The 15248-nt window shown below is 36.3% G+C and overlaps 1 protein-coding gene across 1 annotated transcript in view; it reads right to left on the bottom strand.

The window, feature by feature from the left end:
• Positions 1-2303: 2303 nt before the first annotated feature.
• LOC149557089 (NAD(P)-binding Rossmann-fold superfamily protein) overlaps positions 2304-15248 on the bottom strand; it is a 64842-nt gene continuing 51897 nt past the window's right edge. The window contains exons 7-9 of the mRNA XM_089831771.1: positions 2837-3010; positions 2632-2727; positions 2304-2523 (exon numbers count right to left, since the gene is read on the bottom strand). Of these exons, the coding sequence (XP_089687897.1) occupies positions 2443-2523; positions 2632-2727; positions 2837-3010 (351 nt within the window). The 3' untranslated portion in view covers positions 2304-2442. The remainder of the gene's footprint in view (positions 2524-2631; positions 2728-2836; positions 3011-15248) is intronic.

Genomic DNA, 15248 nt, shown 5'->3' with positions numbered 1-15248 from the left:
CATCCCAAGTGGTCTTATTATGGGTTCTAGGTGCTTTAGACTCTATTGAATCCATTACAATGGGTTTTGGAATTTTTTAGGGTGGATTGGATATATTTAGAACCCACCTAATCTCACCCTTGCTTGTAGGAGTCAACTGGTGACTCTAAGGGCACTTTGCATCTCTTGTCCCTACAAAGTTTCATCGAACTTTCCTTTTGTGTACACCAAATTTGTGATTTAAATTCACCTTAGGGTGTCAGATGATGTCCTAGAGACCTTACAATGAAGTCAAGAAGCTCACTAGTCAAGGCAAACACATTGAAAAGTGATGATGACACTAGTTCGCCTGTCCGATAGGACACTAGCCTAGAAATAGGATGCCAACACAAAAAATGGATTTATGTGTGGATAAATGACACTTGAATAGAAGAACATGTGTACTAGCTTTTGTCCAAAACTCACGCATCATCCTTTGTAGAAGCCTTAAAACTACAACTTAATTATAAAAATAATTGTTGGAGCTTTTGATATCCAATTGGCCCCCTTCCAATTGTGTTGGGAAACAATTGAAGTCATGAAACCTTTGGGATAGGGTTGGGAAGGCTTTGAATCCATCTAGTATGCCTTTGAGGCATTTAAGTGCAAGTCACTCCTTAATAGAGCTCATTTGTGCTGCCTAAGAATTGGAAAATTCACAATTTGTTGAGTTAAGCTCTGAAACCTTTAGAGGGCCTTGGCGAGTCTTAAACACCTTATACACCTTGCGTAAAGTTTAAGAGGGCATTCGTATCGTTTGAGGAAGTTTCATAGCATTTGTGTAAAAGTGTGTAGAGACACTCTTGGTTTATGTTAATGTTCTAATTTAAAAATATTTCGTCCATTCTTATGTATGTCTTACCCTTATTCCCAAGGGTTCCTTGGTGGGGTGTTATACAGTTTTAGTTCCTTCGTTGAATGATTAGTTGCTCGTGTGTTCAGGAGGTGTATAAAACAGGATAGCAAACAGAACATGGCAATGTTCTAATGACTATCTACCTAATATAGATTTCTTATAAATAGATTTGGATTTTGAGAAATTCATCTACGTTGTTTCATTGTTTCATTTTTTAATACCAAGCAATAGAGTTTCACTAGAAATGTCTAGAATCTGAAAGCCGCATGCAGTAGTAAACTTTTGGAAAAATATCTAGCCCAGCAAGAGCATGGAGGAGTACAAAATACAAATGTTTATTAACATCTTGAGCAGCATAGTTTTCTTCGGAATTGATGTCTATGGTGGATTTTTCGAACTGTCGAGTTTAGAATTATTCTTTGTTGATGAGCACACAGGATCAATTGTATCTCACCTTATTTGCATTTCATCATTTGAATTAAGGAACCTATACATTTTTACTCTCATGGGACATGCAATGGATCGAATTTGAAAGTGAATAAGTGGCTTACTGAGAAGGTTCTCAAATAGTAATTTGTTAGTTTTTTTCTAATTGCAATTTGGTATGTATAATTTTAAACGTGGCGAATAGATGTCTTGCTTGAGAATCTGAAATAAGACTTCTTGAATGTGTGAGGTAACATTTTGTGATTTGGATACTGTTTTATAGGAGAATTCCTGGATCAAATAACATTAATAATTCCAATTGTGGTGACAAGTAGGAATATGTTAGTTACAAGAGAGAGACCCTACAGGTGGCAAAAGTGACACTAAACCCTTAATCCCACACAAATCTAGAAAAGCCAAAAAGGCCCTATAAGCCTCAAACTAAAACGTGTGTTTTTGGCTAGAATTTGCCGAGGAGCCATCAGAATTACTGTTTGTGGTCAAACTCAGCACATACAAATTGGACCTAAGTTAGAATCCAGACCTTACCTAGAGGCAAGAATTGTCAATTTGGGTTGTAATACAGTTCTACTAATCTTTTCAGATTTCTGTGTATATCATAGAATTTTATTGTTTAATTATTTCTTCTTTAAACAAGGAAAAGTGATTAAAATTTGTATTTTAGATATTCAATTCCTACTGCACCTTTTCTGTCTTATCATGTCCCCACATATAGGATCATATCATACATCATATTGATTCAATAATGTTAGCTGCATTCAATGCCATAAATCTTGAATTAATGAAAGTGATTTGCACATTATTTAAATCTTAAGCATTGAAGTTCATTACAGCCCACAAAACAAGAAAAGGTCGAGAACTTTCTTCATATCAGACAGACAAAACAAGAAAATGGAAAACTAACAAAACAATGTCATTCTAGTCAGCACACTAATTATTCCATGTATCTCAAGTAAATTCTCTAAATTGTCCTCATAATATCTGAGCAATATCAAGCATCTCTTCTTATTAAAATGATCAAACTTATATAAGATACAGATCTACCAAGTGACAACGTAAAATAAAGGAACTCAATATCATCGACTGTTTGGAATTCACTATAGTGTGGCAACAGAAAATGGCTATAATAGTTGGTTGCTACTTTCAGCCAATGAAGTGAAAAGTTCTTTCCAGTTTTGCACCTTCTCCTCCCCATTAACTACCTGCCAAGAAAATCCCTTCACTTAGCTACAAATGTAGTAAAATCATAAAAAAACGGAAGAACCGATTTATGATTAACCAAAATTGTGAATCATGGAAAGTTAGACTACCTCAAAAATAAGTCCCTTTTGAGGAGATGCATCAAGTGCCTCAACACAAATAGCTGCTGCATCTTCTTTGCTAAGTGATCCTTTGCCTGCACAACCCTGCAACAATAGTTGGATCACATTTAATTTTTCCTGGCATAATAACGTTTAGAGAATCTGCTTAAGGCATCTCTGTAATAGTTAAGATAATGTTAGTAACCTCCCTTACCCCTTTGAAGTTGAAGCCACGCTGACCACCAGGTCTGTCTTGTAATTGACCTGCTCTAACTATTGTGTATGGAATCCCTGATGTTAAGATTGCCATCTCATCTTCCTCAGCCAAACTTTTAGCTTTGCCATTTATTAAAGCTTGAATACCACCGTGGCTTCTAAACACAGCCAACTGCACCCTTTTTAATAATGCAGATTTTCATTTTCAAGTGGATTAGTAAAAGGCACTCGTAAGCCACTTGGAAACCACATGAATGCATTGATAGAAGACAAATGCTAAACAACACACCAAATTATTCTAGACCAAGAAAACTGCAGATATAAAATACTGAAGATTACATCTCTTTATGATTGCTATGCAAATAAACTTACGCAATTGACGCATCCTCATCAAATAGCTTTGTGATCGTCATATAGACTATTTGAGTGCATTTGTCCTTATTGTTAGTAAACAGATTTGTCCTTCAGGAATAATGAAATAAATTGACTCTTAAATGCCCAGAAGGAAGAACAAACAGAATTAACAGTTGGATGAGTTATCATTGGTTGATAACTCTCCTCTGAATTGAGAGGTACAGCTTCCTCATTGAAAGATTAGCAATGAATTGAACGATAGGATGTATCTTTAACTTGAAGATACTAAGGTTTTCTGACATTCATTCATATGCGTGAAATGAATGCTATTATAAAATTTATAAACAAGAAGGACAAACAAACAAGCACAAGAATCCCTATTTAATCCTTCACATAACAGAGGACATAAAAGAAGTTAGACATGATATTCTGCAAGAAGTGAGTATGCGAACCACAAGATTACATACAACACATGCTTGGTACAATTAATGGATAAAGTTATTCAGAAACATGAAAAAGAGAACCATAGGATTAATCTTAATTAAGACGAATTAATTTACAAACCACATGATCTATGAAATATATTTAGCCTTATTTCTAAGTATCACAAAATGACCATAAGACCATTCTGTATCCTGCCCCTATAATCAAGAATGCAGCAAACATCAAATAAACTTTCATATATTCCCCTGTTACAAATAGCACTTCCAAAACATCTTCCCCTCCTATAGCCTTAGGACTTTCTGGAAAAAGAACCCGTATCCATTAAGTCTCTCTCAATAAATAGATTCCTGACAGCATCATTCAGTTTTCATAACTCAATCTTGAAATTCAGAACTTCGGAGATATTTCCCGATCATATTTTACCTCCCTTTTCTAAAACATCCCTGGCTGCGGAAGAGGCTTATAGAGTACGAGCTAACTCATCAATTGAGAATACTCTATAGTGAGGAGTGAGAGTACATCTCAATCCATATAGAATGGGATAAACTTTAAATGCCAAGTGTCTTTCTTGTCTTAAAACACATTATTTGGGGCAATTTTTACCGAGCCTTCTTCCCACCAATTTCCGACTTTAACAAATTGAGGTTTTATTGTTTGGTAAACCAACACTTCCACTGATTAGGAGAGATATTTCTTGCACTAATCCTTTGAAAACATTTTAATGTGCTTTGTTTGAATCAGTGTTATGGGACTCGCCGAGTCATGCCAGGACTCTACGAGTTCGAGGCAGAGTCCATGTTTCCGAGGCAATTTGCCTCTGGACTCGGACTCGGCCGAGTCCTGGCAGAGTCCACATGGACTCGCCGAGTCCAAGGACTCGACGAGTCCTAGGCGAGTCCAGAGCCCAGGACTGATTTTTTTTTTTTTTTTAATTTTTTTTTTTTAATTTTAAATTTTTTTTTTTTTTTTAATTTAAAAAGATAGAGATTTCCGGAAGATGTTTTTTACAATGTATATGAATTTTGAAAATGATGTGGCATGTCAAGAATCTATTAAGGATTGAATCTTAAATCTTAAATCTTCAACTTTATATTATGTTATTCTTTTTTTCCTTCAAAAGTTCATTATTATACTTGTATGATTTTCCGAGTCCTTGCCGAGTCTGAGTCCGAGTCGGATTTTGACTTTCCGAGTCAGAGGCGAGTCCGAGTCCCGTAACACTGGTTTGAATATCAGGTCTATACTTCCTCCAGACACCTTTACCACTCATCAAAGATATAGAGTGAATAATGAAGTCCCTCTTTTCTGTATTTGGTGGATCTAAGGGCATTCCCTGCCATTTGCTCCGGTCGTCTTCATCACACACAGACTCTGCAGTGTGAGATCTTTTCAATTCTCCAACCTCTTAATTCCTTGGCAAGACTCATAATGATAGAGATGCCATTGATACTCCAACATATATGTCTCTCAATCTGCATTTTGAGAACATTATATACATATCATTGAAGTCGAATTGAACACCATCCAAACTCTCCAGATTTGCTAGCATGACAAAAGTGACTCAGCTATCATGTCAAAAAAATTGCTTCCCACTTTCAATCAGTTCATGATTTGGGTATACACCATTCCTCAATCATGATGCTTGGGCATTATGTCAAACATATCAATTGCACTCTTTATACTTCCAAATTTTCATGTTTGCATTCACCCACATAATGCACCCGGTGATTGCCACGTATTCATGTGGTCGCGGTTCTATTCTGAGGTCTTTTTATCATATAAGTCTTCAGTCCAAATGGTCTTGGGATCTCTCCACAAATACGAAGGCGTTTGTTGATGTCAGTCTTTATACCACATAACATATTAGCAATTGAATATCTGATACAGAGTATCAAACACACAATTCCTCTCTTGAAAAGTTAATACTCATGGGACATGAGAATAACTCCAATGTTCCTTACACCTGTGGATACTAACTCAGTATATCAATGTAATTTGCTAGTAATCATGTAGGCGGGCTTATGTTATTCATTCGAAGATAACTTGGACCTTTGGTGGGATGATGGTGGTGATGGTATGAGTTCCAAATGGTGTTGATGGTGATGGTGATGGTAATGGAGGGTGAATGTTCTTGTGACTTACGCCTTCCTAACTTTCTTCTTCAAAACTCCAACTCCTAAACTACTTGCTCTTCTACTCCAACTCCTATGAATGGAAAGATAAGCAAATAGACGAGGATCGAATCTAATGAAAGTTAACCAGCAGCTCCACCTCCATAGATGCAATAATTCAAAGGAAAATAAACTAGTTTACCACACAACGCTTCCCAACAAGCCACTAGGATGCTAGTGGCCTAGTTATTGATCCCTATCAAATATCCACTAATGCTACCATGCAACTACCCATCTACTTTACTCTTTACTTAACAACTTGAAATGCGATCCACTTTAACAACTTGAAAAGAAATTTTACTCTAACTATTTGGAAGTAGAAACCATGCAACAATACCAAAGGCTCTTAATCACCATGCAAGTCACAACAATGAGAAAGAAATAGCAAATTTTGGCATTATCTTTGCAACAATTTTCTCTGACCATTACAAATGAGAGCAAATGGCCTTATATAGAGGCCAAAATGTACAACCGACGGTGGAGATAAAGGGGAAAAACCGACTATCCAGATTGAATCCTAGAAACCCTAATTAGGGTTGCCACCCCATTGGCCAATGAGAAAATGTCACCTTGCCAATGGACCAATGAAAAAAGTGGACAAGTAGCAACCAATGAGAAGGCACCAAAATAGTGGCCAATCAGAATTCGACACTTGTCCTATCCTAGAAGAAAGAGAAATTGCCACTTTGGCTTACATCAAATGATCTAATATAAATCTCCCTTTTTTTTTCATTCTCTTAGCTAAGGCAATGAATTTAGCTAGCCTATCATTGACTTCCTCTATGGGAGGGCAAGGTGTATGTTTTATCTTGAGCTCAGCTGATTTCATCATGTTGCTTGATGCCTGTAGTGCCTTTCATGGTCCTTCTCATACTCTTTTGCATATCCAATAAAGGCATCGAGGGAGGAAAGGGTGCCTAAATACTTCTTGATAGCAGCCTTTCCTAACTCATCCAATTTTGATCCAAGCCTTGTCTCATCAATGTCCTTTTCTCTGATATCTTCAAAATCAAGTGTCACGTGCTATCTCTTTGCTGGAGGTTCCGAATGTTCTTTGCTCTTCTCAACCTCCAAAGCTCTCTTCTTGCTTCTAACTGTTTCTTGTTGCTGGCTACTTCCTTCACCTTTCTGTCCGACTGATTCTGCTGGACCCTCTTTTGGCTTCATCTTCTCATAAGTAAGAGGTATCCTTTGATTTTGTAGTTTCCTTAACTTTCCATTATACCACAACTCAGTATGCAAATCAACTACTCTTGTGACTACTTCCAAGGAAGGATCTTGATGATCATCCCAATCTATTGGATTTAACTTTGTTTCCTCTATTGTATCATAATCTTCTCTCAGCACATCTCCATCATCTTTCAGTTGATCGGGAATATCAAAGCCTCTCCATTTGATATCTCTCATCATGTTCACCAACAACCTTGAGAAAGCTAGCTTTCTCACATGAAAGTCATCCTTGGGATTGGCCCAAAAGTCTTCTATAGTGGGAACATGTTTAAATGTGTTTCCGTGAGATACCTTGATAAGACCATTAGGATCAAATCCTTGCCTTGCTCTGTACCATCCTAGATGATACCATTCCAATTCCTTCTCCGTAATTACAAAGGCGACATGATTGGGGCAACTATCATTGCCAATTCTGAATGAGAAGGTAATGCCTGTCTCACCCTTGAGTTTCATTATTCTATCATAATGCTCAAGTTACTTAGCCAATTCCATCAAAACTACTTTATCAGGTGGGTATCTTGGAAGTCTCTTGGGACAAACTATGCCTCCTGCTACTCTAATGTATGTGAATTGTGAAAATTGGATGAACCAACTTCCATACTTCTTTATCTTTGCTTCTGCTTCCGATGAGAGTCTCTTAGCAGGTGTCCCTTGTAATACCCTTACTGTCTTCATAGCAAAGGCGTCATAAAACATTTTGTAATCTTTGTTGTTGTGCAAATGAAGCTGTGGATAGCATTCATGCACCAAATATTGCCCCAGCCCATTGCCAACTTCTCCTAAGGCCTTAAGTCCCAGACTTTTATACAATCTAGCAATTAAGTAAAACAGATAGGATCCCATGTAGAATTGCTTTTGGTTTTGTACGGTTCTAAGTTGCAACTCTAGATTCTCGCTTATGAACCTAGCCCAATCAAATCTTCTTTTTCCTTTTTCAATTTCATCAATAAAGAAGTACATCCTGTTTTCGAATTGCATACCTTGAGCTAGGCCCATGATCCGGCTGAGAAGCACAATGAGATCGCCATATTCTAATTTGAAATCTACCACTGTGAGCCTCGATGATCTGATTACTCTTTTCTTTTCCTCGTGTAGCCAATCCTGTTTTAGATGTGTGAAATAAGCTTCTTGGTTATCCTGAAATGAGTTGGATGCCTGATTCATCATCACCACTATTATGCTCTTGTACTAGGGAATGTTAAACGCTTCTTCGATCCCCTGTCTGCCAATGTTGGCCAACACCCTCTTCCCTTCATCGAAAATGGTGGATTTACTGATCAGATCAAACTTGGATGCACACTCCATAACCAATTCTGGACAAGGCAAGGTAGGAGGAAAAGCTGCTGCATGTACAATTCGACTTCTGTATTTCTTCTTTGCCAAGGGGGATTGTCCTTCCTTTAGTCTTTCCTTTACCTATATCATATTTACTGTACTGACATTGGTATCGGTTATTCTCCTCATTTTCGAGAAGAAAGTTGTTTTGGGCATCATATCCTCTTTGTCTTTCTTAGTATTTGTTATCTTAGGATTCTTGCCAAGGGGGATTATCCTTCCTTTACTCTGTCCTTTACCTGTATCATATTTATTGTACCGACTTTGGTATCAGTTATTCGCCTCATTTTCGAGAAGAAAGTTGTTTTGGGCATCATATCCTCTTTGTCTTTCTTAGTATTTGTTCCCTTAAGATTCTTGCTTGCACTAACATCTACCATCCTAAACACTTATTTCTGCCCCTTCACTCTAAGTGATATGGACTACCCTTATCGATCTCCAACCTTCTTTCTATCGATGGATTCTACACTTATTTCTGCCTCGCCAAGTCCTATCACTACACTTATCAATCTCCAATCTTCAACCTAGGGTGGGACTAACACTTATTTATGCCTTGCCGTTACCTTAAGATGGACTACACTTATATCTCCCAACTTCAACCTAGGGTGGTCTAGCTTATTTCTATCTCTTCAAATGTCTTATCATGGATTCTACCCTTATCAATCTCCAATCTTCAACCTAGGATGGGATGATGAAGTGGTGGATGATGAATGCAAGAAGAACCAAGCCAAACAAAACTACACAAGAACGAAAGAGAGAAATCCGCTTAAAGGCCCCTTTCAACTCTAAATGATTTGAAATTACCTTTACCAATAGCTGAGTCTTCTTTTGGAATTTAGGATCAAACCTTGGGAGATTCGAGCCCTCTTGCAAAAATCAGAATTTTAATCTTTTGAAATTGTCCACCATTTGCCCAAAATCAGATATTTATCATGTGTTTCCCCCTCCAAGGAAAATCGCCCAAAACGAAGGTGCCCAAATATGATGGATCTTGCTGCATTTGAATACTGGAAATGATGCCAAGAATCAGATCTGAAAATGAAGTAAATACTGCCCATAACAGTCCATAATAAGGCGCCAAAACCCTAGATGCTTGCAAAATTGCCAAGTAGAGAAATCTGCCTTAAGCAAAAAATCGCCAAGAAAAAGTGCAGATCTGCCCTCAAAAAATCACCAAACATGGGGGAGCAGCTCCAAATTATCTTTAAAAATTGCCAACGCAATGCCAATCTGCCCTAGTTGGAAAAATTCGCCCAAAGAAAATGCCAATCTGCTTTTGCAAAATTGCTCAAGGAAGAGAAAATCTGCTCTTAGTCAAAAATCACCTAAGCACCCAAGGAGGAGTAAGGAATGAGGAGAAAAGGGGAGAGAGCTTCCTCTTATACTCCACTTGCTCATCCTTTCTAGCTGGCCGACTGAGACCCTGGGAGCAAAATATATATTAATTACAACACCAAACTGGCCCCCAATTAAATGCTTAGCCAAAAATTAATTTTGCCAAGATGAAACTTACTTTTTAAATTGCCAGTTAGACCAAGATTGCAAAAATAAGATAAGTAATGCTTTGGAGATGCTAAATGTTTCCATTTAATGATGATTTAGTAATTAATATATCATTAAAAATCAGATTTTGGCTAGCCAAAATTGATCTTTTCAATTTTAAATTACTAATTTCTTTAAAGATTTAAAAATTTCAAGGCAAGTTTAATCCATTTAATGCCAATTTTTGCAATTTTAATCCAAATCGATTTTGCTATGCCATTTTAATTTTTCAAAAAAAATAAATCATTTCTTTAGATCCTAAAATCGATTTCCCTATTTGATTTCATCTTCACAAAATTAATTTTCTCACCAAAAAATTTTAAGATTTTCCAAAAAACTTAAATCTAAAATTATTCAAATTTATACAATTATATCCAAATTTTAAAAAAAAATCGTCTAAGTACAAAATTTACAATTTTATCCTACCAAGTGTTGTTCTTTGAAATTTGTTCGGCCTAAGGATGAAATTGGTTGTTCTGAAAAATCAAGTTGAAACTGGGTGAAAATAGATCTAACCCTCTCCCTTGTGGCTTGAAGGTATTCAAGACAAGAAAACAATTTCTAAAATCAAAATTTTTGGACAAAGTAAAAAAATTTGCTAAGGTGATCTACAAAAAAGGGGGTCCCCAAAAAATTTTGGGGCGATGGTGTGAAAACTTCACAACAGCGTTTTCTATGGAGAAAAGAATAAATTTTAGCATCAGGCTACACTATGATGGCTTGTTTGACTGATAGGATTTGGCATTGAACTTACTGCAATCGGGTTTCTACCAAAGGTTATATTAAAGTGAGTCATGGATATTGACATTTTGCCAAATGATTTGCATGTGTTATTGTACAGATTTTATTGGCCTGAGCAATTGATCACGATATTGATTTGGCCAGTACTCATATTCAAGTAACCAGGTGAATAATCTCCATCCACATGTCGATAACTTCACTATACAATTGCACGAACTCATTAATTGTTGTATCATGCCTTGTAGCGGATAGGGGCTCTATGCCTTCTACTCCATCATTAGCTATACAGAGGCCTTTAAACCCAAGGCTATCATCAAAGACTATATTACCGAGAGTAGGATTATAGTTTAACCATGTAAATTTTGGTTTCTATGTTGTGCAATAAGCTATGACAAGACGAGTATTTTGTTAAACACATTACAATCCCCTTATTTGTCGAAATACATCTCCTTTGATAGCTGCGACTAGTCTTGTATAAATTGGAAGCTCGAACATGTTGGTAGAGAGATAGACTTGGGTAGGATTCATATAACAGAGCTTATGAATATCAAAAGTCCGCAGTCCATTGTATCGACACAAGGTCTTTCACACCAAGACCTACTTCGCAAATCTGGACATTACATTTTTCATTCTGAAACCATATTTCAAACTTTGAACATGTGAATTGAACCTAATCTTGAACTCTGAACCTTGAATCTTCTAATAGTGGGTTCCTGATGAACCCAGATTCTGAACCTGAACTTGTTTCATCTTTCTGGACTTTTAAAATTCTGAATCTGCATCCTTGAATTGGTAGATGTTGAGTCTTAAACTCTGAACCTTCAAACCTGAACTTGAACTTGAACCCCGTGGTTCAAGTTTGAGTTCAACACGATATCGGGACGTTGCCTTTACATAGAACAAACCTTACAAAGGCATTGTTAGCAACAAAAACCAACAAGAAATTGAAACAATTTCCCCACAAGACCAAAATTTACAAAGTTGAAAAACTTGGTTGCTAAAAACATGCTTACACTTATACAAACTATCAAATCGCTCTAAGATATTGCTAATTATACTCCTATAGGTAAACAACTCAATGCCCTTAGAAGAAGATAATTCAGTCCTAATATTTCTATTAAAAAAAGGTAAGGCTTATATAATATTTAATTTAGGAACTTAACTAAACTTTTAAGAAAGCAGTATTCTGAAGGTTTAACATTCTTATTCGGCATTGCATAAAACTCATCAAGAATATGGTCACATAATATATTTGATGACCAATTAGATATTGCCACTGTACAAAGCTGTCATGATATCTTGTGGCATTCATTTCACAAGAGAATAATTAATCTAGTAGACAGCCAAACAGAGTAGCTATCTCAGACCTAACTGTAAAGCCATTGATTCTCTTATCGACTGTCACCACAAAGCAAAATACTTGATTAATAAAATAGAAGAAAATAACTTCAAAAAAAGGACTAAACAAATCACTTCCTAAGCTCAGCATATTGAATCCATTTTAAACTCCACTAAAAGATCAGACATCTCACAAAATACATCTTGGACATGAGCTTACACTCTTTCGTTTGATCAAACCGAAGCAGAAAAAGTTGTTCATGCAAAAAATTGCAATATTGGCAAAAATCAGGTTAGAGATAGGGTTCCTTCAAAAAATGGCAACTTTTGCATTTTATAGGCCAAACTTGGGAATATCTGCTTTCAGCATTTAAATTCATCAAAAACTCATGATAAATTGAGAAAAGATCTGCAAAAAATCAGAATGGGCAATCTTATCTGAAAATTATGATTTTTAGGGTCAAAATATTTGTGTCGAGGCAAGCAACAAGAAATTGTGATCCTTGCAATCTTTCACTATTCTGCTACTATGAACCAAATGTCACATTAAAAGCCTTGTCATACCCCACCCTGTAAATCAGATCGTAATGTTGGTAAATAAAATTCAAGCATTAATTAATGGGAACTCAAAGTGAGTGGGTAGGGCAACCTTACAAATAACCCTAAGGGGTTGAATAAATAAAGGGGCAAACCCAAAACTAAAAAATAATTAAAATTGGCTGTTTAAAAGAGGGCTGATTATTATTGAGGAGCCAACTAAATTAAGAGAAATTATTTGGTGAAGGACACTCCCTTATTTATCCAAACGAACACAAGGAAATAAACAGAAATTTGCAAGAACAAATTAATGGCAACAACACTTGCTTTCTATTATCCTCAATGAAATGGCATTACAATATTCAGAAAATAAAACATGCCACAGCCACGTTGGCAGTTTCATTACAATAATCTGTAAGACAGCCACAATTTTTACTCCTAGAACTGAACCCTAAAATTCCCCTTTAGCCCTATATAAGTAGCACAGTTAACCACCTTAAAATATTCTAGAAAGTATATTTTTCGCATTTTGGTGCCCAGCAATTCAGATTCCCCTCTTACACGATTTTTCTCTATTTTCCGCTTGTATTGAAACTAAAGTCCTAAAGGCCCAGCTTCTAAAAACCAAACCTTGTGAACCATTGAGTCAATAGGCTATTATGACCCCATGTCGAAAATGGCACAAAGTGCTCTATAGCCGTTAATAGTGAAACACCGCTCGAACCAAGGTTTGCCCCCTTCCAGAGCCTTTAAAGCTGAGTTCACAGTTTTTGTACCACCCCGCCAAAATAGAAAAATGCAATAACTTCAAAACCAGACTTGATCCTTCCATGAAACTTTACCAACAGGCTTGTATATCCAAACTGAACCTCCAAGGAAGCAATTGGAACAATCTGTGCTTAAATGAACTACTTACTGAAAATAGTAAACTTGTCCAAAGATAGCCCTTATTGAACTAGACAATATTTCTAGATAATGTAAAATTACTCTTACACCCTGGATGCTCTTGCCTCATTATCACAAAGAGCAGTGATGAATCTGGTTAAAGAGCACAAGTAAATAAATAAAGGATACTTTTATAAATTTTGAAATAGCTTCAAATTAACAAACTATAGTTGAAGTATATAATCTTAAAAAATATTTAATTTTGATTGGTTGAAGGAAAAAAATGATTGCATCTAACCGGTGCAATTGTATCCTGCACGGCAGGAACTAATAACCATAAATTAAATTATAATTATTAGAGATGAAAGAGTGTAATTAATATATGACTCCAAAGGTCATGTCTTAAATGTAAAAGGGATATAAATGGGAGAAGAATAGCAAGAACAGGATATATTCGACATTGACAAGCATTTTATAAAAGAAATATACATTTGTACGCAGGGATAAGGAGCTTTAATATGGCTCTGTAATATAAATTCAATTATTTTATTTTAATAATAAAATAAAAGGTCCTTTGTTAATTTCTAAATGGCATGGAGATTTAAACTGCAGATGATACGTCCTTTGTAATTTTTTTTGAATTTTGTGTACAATTTAAATGTCATTTAGAATCTTAAACTTGATCATCACAGATATTGTGAAATATCAAATTGTTTCCATATTTGTGTCTAGTTTATCTCACTACCAGAGGAGTTAAAGTTCAATCTGGATTAATTTAAGATTGCATATATATTTGATCTGTCGCATCTTGATTATTTAATTGTTGGCAATATAAGTGCGTAGAACATTATAAAGTTGTACGTGAAAACCTTCACTGAAGTTGACTCTATTGCCTAAATGCACTGGTCTTTTTATTATTGAAGTCAAAAAATCTATATCTTACTTCTTACAAGCATCAAATCCATTATTGACAAATATTATATAAAACATCCAACCATTTTAAACACTCAGCATTTAGTTTCATTTTAATTGAGTTCAAGGACTTTGTCAACCGAAGAACTCTTCAAAGCTTCAATTTGCTTTAGAAAAGCTCTGAACCAAGTGATCAAGTTTGAGGAGAAGGTCTATCCGCCTAGGTGTAGCGGAGCCTGAAGTGCAGGGGAATCAAGGTGATTCTCGTTTGTTGGCCAGAATTGATTGCGAAATCCTATCGGAGAAGCGGCAGGCTCTTGGATTTCCAATCTACGATTTTGGGAACCAACATAATCGAAGAAGCGGCATTTTCCTTGAAGGATGTTGTCCCCACCACCTTTTGAATGATGTGACCATGACCTGCACATGTGTCACAATGATTGAACTTAGAGAGGGGAAGCCTCGTGCGAAGGTGCTTGAAACTCTGTGGTGTTGACACATGGCTCTCTAGCAAGGTTTCTTGAGCCTTGTCTTCTCTTTGTTCTTCAAAATTCCACAATGTTGATGCTTAGGCGCTCTCTACAACAAGAGCACTTTGAAAGATGAAACATTTGAGGGAAGAGAGCCTACAAACATGGTTCTAGAAGTCTCACCATCTTGGTGTTTTGTTGGAACCTTTGCAAGGTATCACTAGTTAAGATTACCCCTAGCTTGCTTCAATCGACGGTCATGGTAGATAGATAACATGATAGACGATTGAGGTAGATAACATTTAAATTTTTGGTGACTAACGTGGGATCTTAGCTTGCTAAGAGAGAACCACATGATCTCTAGTTTTGCAGACCAGAACACATATTTATTGGGCATAGAGTCATAGAAGGAAGCCATCGCAGCAAACTTGCCTCAAAACAAGAAAAGATG

Source organism: Cupressus sempervirens, chromosome 5 (genome assembly GCF_028749045.1).
Source record: "Cupressus sempervirens isolate cs-2001-9-10 chromosome 5, ASM2874904v1, whole genome shotgun sequence".
NCBI classification, from domain to species: Eukaryota; Viridiplantae; Streptophyta; class Pinopsida; order Cupressales; family Cupressaceae; genus Cupressus; species Cupressus sempervirens.
The sequence above is the reverse complement of the archived record's forward strand: the minus strand, read 5'-3'. Positions and strand labels throughout refer to the sequence as shown.